At 40.4% G+C, this 9,377-nt stretch overlaps 1 protein-coding gene across 1 annotated transcript; it reads left to right on the top strand.

Moving 5' to 3' along the window:
• Nucleotides 1-8,435: 8,435 nt before the first annotated feature.
• On the top strand, nucleotides 8,436-9,377 carry LOC101525439 (olfactory receptor 10Z1). Its single transcript, XM_004589057.2, has one exon. It carries the CDS (start codon nucleotides 8,436-8,438, stop codon nucleotides 9,375-9,377), a length of 942 nt encoding a protein of 313 aa, XP_004589114.2.

Genomic DNA, 9,377 nt, shown 5'->3' on the forward strand with positions numbered 1-9,377 from the left:
AGGATGGCCCAAAGCCTTGGTACCCTGCACCCGCATGGGGGATCCTGGCTTCAGATTGGCTCAGGTCCAGCCATTGTGGTCACTTGGGGAGTGAACGATCAGACGGAAGATCTTCGCCTCTGTCTCTCCTCCTCTCTGTACAACCGCTTTTCCAGGAAAAATAAAAAATAAAATCCCCACTCTATGAGTATGGATTCTTATTTTTGTCACTTAAAAACCTTGGGAAAGCTTCAGCCTGCTTTGACTCTGAATTTCCCCAGCTAGGACACAGGAAAGAGGATCTGGAGTTGGTGCAAGCTTGCTGTGGCGCCGGGATCTTGAGACACGAGTGGCCACATTGGGCCACGGATGCTGCGATCAGCACCTTCCACCCACCAAAACATGATAGTTTATGAAGGCATTTTTTCAACCACTTAGAGATGCTATCTGATTGTTATCAAGCGCCAAGATTCTGCAGTTCTAGAGGTTTGGTTTTGCTTGAGAGAGCACAAGGGATTCATGCCTCTCATCTTTCAGAACAGAGTTCAGAGAACTTTGTAATTTGCTCTCATTAGTCACAGGGTTTTGTGTAGCATGTGACTTGTAAAAGCTCTATTCGGAATCTTTGGGGATTGTAAACTTGCAGAGTTCATGAGCTACTCATGAAAGCAAACAAATAAAGCCTCTTCTTTGCCTATGTAAGTTCTGATTTGGTGTGGGGGCTGAAGGGGAGATGACAGTTTTATCTCTAATGCTCACTCAGTTCACTCTTCAATTTAGGTGTTCCTCTAGACCGAACTTTAATAGGACTCCTCTAGTCTTCTGCTCACCAGACTTTGACTCTGGGCTTCAGTGTCCACTCTTGCTGGATATGAATTTCCTCAATGAGTTTGCTAAAACACATTGGAAAGAATTCCTTACTTTTAAAATCTGATCACTCTTGATATTTAATTAAATGTTTCTTCTCTAATTACCTGTTAACATGATACCTGATCCTCCTGTCCTGCCTTTAATTTAAGCCTATTTAGCATAAATCTCTTACATTCAACGCAATCCCAATCAAATTACCCAAAACATTCTTCACAGAACTGGAAAAATTTATACAAAGGTTCATCTGGAAGCACACACACACAAAAAAAAACACGAATAGCTAGAACCATCCTGAAAAATAGGAAGTTAACAGGGGGGATCACAATTCCGGATTTCTGGACATACTATAGGGTAATGGTTATCAAAACAGCCTGGTACTGGCGCAAAGGTAGAGAGGAGGATCAAAGGAGCAGAATAGAAGCAACAGATGGGAACCCACACAGATACAGCCAAATAACCTTTCACAAAAAACCAGACAACAATCCAGGCAAATGGGAAGGCCTCTTCAATAATGCTGTTGGGACAACTGGTTGAGAGCTATCGTGATTACTTATGGGTGCTACAGCTAAGCTCAGCCTCACCTGCCTCCAGACTTGGCCCCAGGTGCTGCCACCTTGTCCAGCCTGTCCTGCCCCCAGATCCAGTTCTCGTGCTCACAGCCACAGGTACAGTCCATAGTGCCCACATTTCCCCTTCCAGATATGCTCCCAGCCCTGGATCTTTGTGCCTTTCAGTGGGTGTTGCTGTCTAGGCTGACATGACTCACACTCAGTCCTAGTTATTTGCCAGTTTGTGTTGCAGCCTAGCCTGGCTAATCTTCACCCATGCCATTCAGTTTCGTCCCTCTAAACCATTTGGTCTCAGTTCCCTCATCTGCCTGCAAGTACAGTGGTCTGATCAGTGGAAAACCTCAGCAGTCATTCTTTCCCTGTCCAATATGCCCACAGCTGCTTCTACTACAATATGCCCACAGTCCCCTTACCCCAGGCAACCAGCATTTCCTAAGCTCCCACCTGGAAACATGTCCTGGCCCTGTGCTCCACACCTTCCTCATATATCTTAAAAAAAAATAAATAAAAAGAATAGGCAACGGGCCCGGCGGCGTGGCCTAGCGGCTAAAGTCCTCGCCTTGAAAGCCCCGGGATCCCATATGGGAGCCAGTTCTAATCCCGGCAGCTCCACTTCCCATCCAGCTCCCTGCTTGTGGCCTGGGAAAGCAGTCGAGGACGGCCCAATACCTTGGGACACTGCACCCACGTGGGAGACCCGGAAGAGGTTCCAGGTTCCCGGCTTCGGATCGGCGCGCATCGGCCCATTGCGGCTCACTTGGGGAGTGAATCATCGGATGGAAGATCTTCCTCTCTGTCTCTCCTCCTCTGTGTATATCTGGTTGTAATAAAAAAAAATGAATAAATCTAAAAAAAAAAAAAGAATAGGCAACTATGATGGTATGGTAGTATAGGCAATGCACATTTGGCCCAGAATGCCTGTCAGCTATTGGCTGCCTTTCTCTCAGCAGCACAACACTTGTGTAGGAACAAGGCAACCTTGTCATTGGCTAAAGCTATGGGAAGTCCCTTTTCTTGTTTCAAAATTTTGGCTGTTCAAATTTTCTATTTATTTTTTACCACTTCCAGTATCCTATGCCTTTTATGTAAATTTTTAAGTGTTGTAGCACTCAAAAACTGATTTACAGCATATTTACAGTATATTCTAATTATTTCCAGTATGTGCACTATTATTCCCTCTATTATCTCTGTTTTTGGCATTTCCTTTCTCTTCATCTCTGATGACTATTGTTGGAGATTGATCAATTTCCTAAGCATTTCAAATCTGCTATTTTTATTTTCAATTAATTTAGGTTACTATTTATTTTACATTCTAAATTATAAGGCACAGATAAAATCATTTTGTTAATTTATTATACATGAATGGTAAAGAGGAAGACAGAGGATGTCCATCCACTTGATTCACTCCCAATTACCTGCAGCAACTAGAGACGGGCGAGGTCAAAGCCAGGCTTAAGGAACCTGATGCAGGTCTCTGTCTGGGGTGAGCAGATCCCAACCACTTGTGCCATCACTTCGCCCTCTCAGGGTGTGCCTCAGTAGGAAGCCGGAGTCAGGAGCACAGCCAAGATACAAACTCAGAAGTTCAAGGATGGGATATAGACTTTCCACTTTATGTGATTATCACCACCATACCACATGGCCATCCCAGCACTTGCTATGTTTAATACTGATTAACCAGAAGTGGTTTTTCTGTTTATTACTATTTGAACATAAATTAGGTTATAGAAAAACTGTATCCGAAGACCCTGACGGAGCATCTGCCCTCTATTTGTATAGAACATTAAATCCAGAAAACAACACACTTTGATTAACCTAGCTACTGTCAGGTGGTCCTTGGACTGAGGTCTTAGTTGAATGTACAAGATATTAAACCAGTGATGTGGGGAGAGAGGGTGCTGAGCAACAAACAGAAAAGAAGTAGTGAATAATGAGGTAAAACAACCCAGTGATTGCTCTTATTCATAAGAATTATGAAATATGGACAAAGCAGTTAGGAACAATGATTTGAAGTTATTGGAAATAAGACAGTTAGAAGTTTAAGACAGTTAATATTAAAATATTGGTGTTTTATATGATTCTGTTTATCTAGCTTGGTTTATGTATCCTGTGCCATTGTCTTTTTTCCCATTATAACAAATATATTGCTGAAGAGGTCAATAACACTGGAAGGTAGATGTGAGATATATGAGATACGTTTGTAACACTTCATTACTTTTGCTTTGTAAATTTAAAATTATTCTGATAAAAAAGTTTTAAAAGATTTCTGTTTTCTTACATTATGAAGGACTGTGAGTTTGGAGTTTCCTTGCTTAGTAGTAGTTCCCAGTATACCCCATCAGACTCCCAAGGAGCAGAGTTTAGAGCAGAAACAAAGTTTTCAAAAATGAAGTTATGTAATTTATAGTAGCTGAAACAACAAATCTATTATTATCTCTACTCAAACCCCACATTATCACAGGAAGCCCAGTAAATACAGAATAAAATGAAAAAGAAATATGCTCTTGAATTGGAAATCATAATGTAAAAGTGTAAGTCAGATACAAAAAGATTATAATTGTACATTCTCTCACATATTAAAGTTTCAAAATTAATATGTAAGAACTTAGAATAGTGATTATCAAAACTTAGGAAAGGTAGGGTTTTGGGAGATGGTGGGAGGTTGGATAAACTGTTCTATTGTTCCATGGCACAGTGAGAGAACCATGGTTAATGATAATATACTAACAGCAAGAAAGGAATTGGAAACAAAGTAGCTTGGTTACATTGGTTTATGATGTGCATATACTGTACTGTACTCCATACAATATATAAATGCTACATATAAATAAAAATTTAAATAACAAAAGGACAGAAATTAGCCTGCGTGACTCACGATATTGCTTTTGATGTAACTTTGAATCAGATTGAGGGCTGAGAGTGGAAACCTTGTCAGCTTCAGCTTTCAAACAGGAGAACACAAATTTAGGACCCATAAAGAAGAGAATTTGAATTTGGAAGAATTGATAGTAAACCAAGTCTATGATAACAGGGTGGATTGAAAGCATGCCTTTAAAAATCAAAGAAAAAAAGAAAAGGGAAGAAGGAGGAGGATTAAGGGAAAGCAGAGAGTTTAAGGGAAGCATGATTATTTTGTCAGAAGTAAACATATGGGGCCCGGCGACGTCGCCTAGTGGCTGAAGTCCTCGCCTTGAACGTGCCAGGATCCTATATGGGCACTGGTTCTAATCCCGGCAGCTCCACTTCCCATCCAGCTCCCTGCTTGTGGCCTGGGAAAGCAGTCGAGGACGGCTCAAAGACTTGGGACCCTGCACCCCTGTGGGAGACCTGGAGGAAGTTCCTGGCTCCTGGCTTCAGAACGGCACAGCATTGGCCATTGCGGTCACTTGGGGAGTGAACCGGAAGATGAAAGATCTTCCTCTCTGTCTCTCTTCCTCTCTGTATATCTGACTTTGTAATAAAAAATAAATAAAGCTTAAAGAAAGAACTGCACATATAAAACACATGTAATCTGTTATTAATAAAATTAAAACTAAAACTTTACAGTGAAACAGTTAATCTTTCATGCACAGTATTGATAATCATGTTAGAAAAAAGAGGTGTATCTTGAAAACCTATTGAAAAAGCACACGAAAAGCGACACATGACAGAGTGAAATAAGGATGCAGTTATTGGTAGCATTAGGACAGTTTACAGAATAAAACAGATACATCAATGACACATATAAAAAAGTTTTTAAAAGCTTGAAAAAGAACTTTATATTCATCATTTCTACATTTCACAAGTTTAGAAAAAATGAATTTTCAAGTAAATAAAAATAGAGAGAAAACATGTTTAGTAAGGAATTGTAAGAAATTGTAAGAAATTTCTCCAGTGTGAAGAAAAGTGAATAGTACAAGCAGAAAGAATAAAAAGCACTGAAAATGTTATACTTTGATTTAGTATAAAAGACTTCAAATAATCTTTTCTCCTAGTTTATTCAAAACAGCACACATATCTTAAAATATGACCATCTATCAGCGGATTGGCATAACTAGAATTATGCCATTTCAAATGGTCTTTATTTTACTGGAAGTGATTCAATCTTGTTTAAGTAGGTAATGTTCAAAATGCAAGCTGAGGGGCTACTCTTACTCTGCCTTCAAGTGCCAGCATCCCAGATGGGCACCAGTTCACGTCCCAGTTGCTCTACTTCTGAGTTATCTTCTTACTTATGGCCTGGGAAAGCAATAATGGAGGGTGGCCCCCAAAGCCTCGGAACCCTATACGCATGTGGGAGACCCAGAAGCACCTTCTGGCTCCTGGCCTCAGATCCACTCAGTTCTAGCCATTGTAGCTGTATGGGGAGTGAGCTAGTGAATGGAAGATCTTTCTCACTGTGTCTTCTCCTCTCTGAAACCTGCCTTTCCAGTAAAAATAAATAAATCTTTTTTAAAAATGCAGGCTGAAATTAGCAGACCAGCATCTAAAACTGTATGCAGTACAATGATTTAGCAGTTAATAATTATTAACAATATTCTATTCATTTCCACATCTTAATCATCTTTAGACCCTCCTGACCAAATGCAAAGTCCCAGGAATATTATAAGAGTTATGAGAAAAGGTTCTTGAGTCCACTTGTACTGTATCATCAGTAGGTTTTGTAATCTCAGGCAATTCACTTTTTCCTTAGTTTTTTTACCTAAAAAATAGTGATGATAATTCTTAACTGTTCTATTAAATTTAGTAAGTATTATATGTTAAAACATATTATAAATCATTATTATTGAATTGCTGAATGACTGAAAATGTGTATTGGAGGTGAAAAATGAAAAAAATATTGATATATTGTAGAAACACACATTTTTGAGAATGACAAATTCAGGTAATTGATCAACCTTGGTGATTTCTGGGATGTTTTTAGGATTTTGGACAACTCAATGTGGAAAATGGCTTATGAATATGATGCCAATACTGAAGCACTGTGGAACAAAGAAAAAGAAGATAAAAGGCAAACTTAAAAAGAAAAGATGCACTTTGCAAATTTTTTTAAAAAGTGAGAGTAAATAGATGAGGACACAGAATGAAATTGACCCTGAAAGAGACATGATATGCTTGAGCATGACTTTAGAAACTGGACACACTTACATGAAAACTCAGATGAACTCTTGAAAAAACAATATGAGGAGGTGAATTCTTGTTAATTTTTATTTTTGAAACGATGCATCTTATACTTGGAGTTTAAAAGCACAAATTCTGGGGACTGGCACAGTGGCAGAGCAAGTTAGTCCTCGGTCTGTGGTCCTGGCATGCCATCTGGGTGCCGATGTGAATCATGCCTGCTTCACTTCTGGTTCATTTCCCTGTTAAAAGGTCTAGGAATGAGACAGAGGATGGCCTAAGATTTGGGGCTACTCTGTCCACATGCAAGATCCGGAAAACGCTCCTGCTTCTGTCTTTGGAGCAGCCCAGCGCTGGCCCTTGCAGCCATTTGAGAGTCAACACTGGATGGAAGATCTCTCTCTAACTCTGACTTTCCAATAGGGATAAATATCTCTTTTAAAGAGTGTAAATCCTGAATTCTGTGATGTTAGACTGATCATTCCAATTTTCTCAGATTGAATTGGCTATTTACTTCCGCCAGGTTGAGGTAGGCTTTAAAATAAACACATTGTTTGAAAATAAAGATATTTAGTTCATGATAAACACATGATTGCCTGAATAATGATCTAAGCATGTCTTTGTTCACATTCCCTTTTCTATTTTCTCCCAAAGGATATGAATGACTAATGATGAGATGTGCAATTAGATGCACTTGCTCACATAGAACCCACTGGGATTAGGGATTCCTTTGAGAGACAAGCTGATGGAAGCAGATGTGGTACACCACTTGGGGCTAGAGAAAAGAGGTTCTTGCTGTCAGTTAGGCACATCACTCTGCTTGGCAAAAGAGCATCTGGGATGAGCCTCGGGTCTACTTTGTGCAGGCCCTCCTTATCTGAAGACCATCTACGGCTTGGCTGCTCAGAGACAGGACCTGTTGTCTCTGTGAGCCTTTTTCGGGTGAGTGGAGAGCCCTTGCTTGACTAAGCTCACCATGATTTGGTTCAGAGAAGGTGTTTTTTGGTAGGTAGCAGAGTTTGATGCCTGAGATTTGAGTTGAGAAATGTCTGATGCACAGCCTTCTCCAAGTCCCGTTTTTCTCTGATACTGGGCACAACCACGTCAAAGGGGCCAGTCCCAATCTGCCCGAGGAATCTTGAAAAGGTAAAATGATTTGAGAAAGGGACTGCTTAGTAACAAGTTAGTGGTGTTAAACAAAATGTTTTTTAGTCTTTATTCTGAAGAGTGAGCGGCTCACTGTCTATGAGGAAATCAGTCACTGTATGGGGTAAGAGCATTTTGATTAGGACTCACAACACTCATTTTTCTCGTCTTCCTTCTGTGTGGCTTTATGGAAGTTATTTAATCTCACTTTTGTCGCTTAACCTACAAAATAATGGTAATCAAGACTGTATTTCTATCCAACGTTCTAAGAGGCAGTGTACGTAGACTGACTAACATATTTTTAAGTGAAAATAAATCTACAGGATCAATGTTACATATGGGTGGTGAATTGCTGTACAAATAGATGTATGTCCAAATAGACATGCATTTGTTATGAATAGGAATACCTAACATATTTGTGGATATGGTCTTGATATGACTTGCCCATAATTGTGCCTTTCTCTGTGTGCATGTATTTGTGCATTTACTCATAATATTATATGCAAATGTATACATATATACATATTTCATGATAGTGTATCTGTGCATATGTAAATACATGTGCACACACATTCATTTCAGGATGCTTCCTCATTTATATCTAATATCACAAATATCTTTCTAAAGCTTGACTGCGTTCTAAATCAAAGATTCCTTTTCAAATTACAACAGGTTCAAGGTAGAGAGAATCTATCTCATCCTGTATTTTGAAGAAGCTACACATCAAATGATAACGTGGAAAGAATCAGCAAGTCTGAAACTTCACTCAGAATGCGGCAATTCAATGCAACTTACTGGAAGGGCTTTGTCTTCCTTGGCTTCTCCAGCTTTGGAAACCTGCAACTTCTGCTATTTGCCTTGTTCCTCTCACTATATCTTGTCACCCTGACTAGCAATGTCTTTATTATTATAATCATCAGGTTGGATACTCACTTACACACCCCAATGTACCTCTTCCTTTCATTCTTGTCCTTCTCTGAGACCTGCTACACTTTGGGTATCATACCCAGGATGCTCTTTGGCCTGGTTATGGGGGTCCAGGCGATCTCCTATGTGGGTTGCGCTACACAGATGTTCTTCTCTGCCTCGTGGGCCTGTACCAACTGCTTCCTTCTGGCTGTCATGGGCTTTGACAGATATGTGGCCATCTGTGCCCCACTGCACTATACCAGCCGCATGAGTCCCACACTCTGTGTTCAGCTGATCAGTATCTCCTTCCTAAGTGGATACCTCTTTGGGTTGGGAATGACACTGGTCATTTTCTGCCTCTCCTTCTGCAGTTCCCATGAGATTCAACATTTCTTTTGTGACACACCTCCTGTGTTAAGCCTGGCCTGTGGGGATACAGAACTGAGTGAACTGGGGATTCTTATCCTCAGCCTGCTGGTGCTCTTGGTCTCCTTCTTCTTCATTGTCATCTCTTATGCATATATTCTTGTGGCAATCCTGAAGATTCCTTCTGCTGACGGCCGCAGGAAGGCTTTCTCTACCTGTGCCTCACACCTCACCGTGGTCATTATTCACTACGGCTGTGCCTCTTTCATGTACCTGAGGCCCAAAGCTAGCTACTCGCTTGAGCGGGATCAGCTTATTGCTGTTACCTACACTGTGGTTACCCCTCTCTTGAACCCTATTGTTTATAGTCTAAGGAATCGGGCTGTGCAGACAGCTATAAGACATGCATTCCAGGGGAGTTTTCTGGGAAAAGGATGA

The sequence above is a fragment of the Ochotona princeps genome, chromosome 2 (assembly GCF_030435755.1).
Source record: "Ochotona princeps isolate mOchPri1 chromosome 2, mOchPri1.hap1, whole genome shotgun sequence".
NCBI classification, from domain to species: domain Eukaryota; kingdom Metazoa; phylum Chordata; class Mammalia; order Lagomorpha; family Ochotonidae; genus Ochotona; species Ochotona princeps.

Excerpts from the sequence above, each read along its gene's own strand:
- LOC101525439 (XM_004589057.2), top strand. The coding sequence starts at position 8,436 with ATGCGGCAATTCAATGCAACTTACTGGAAGGGCTTTGTCTTCCTTGGC.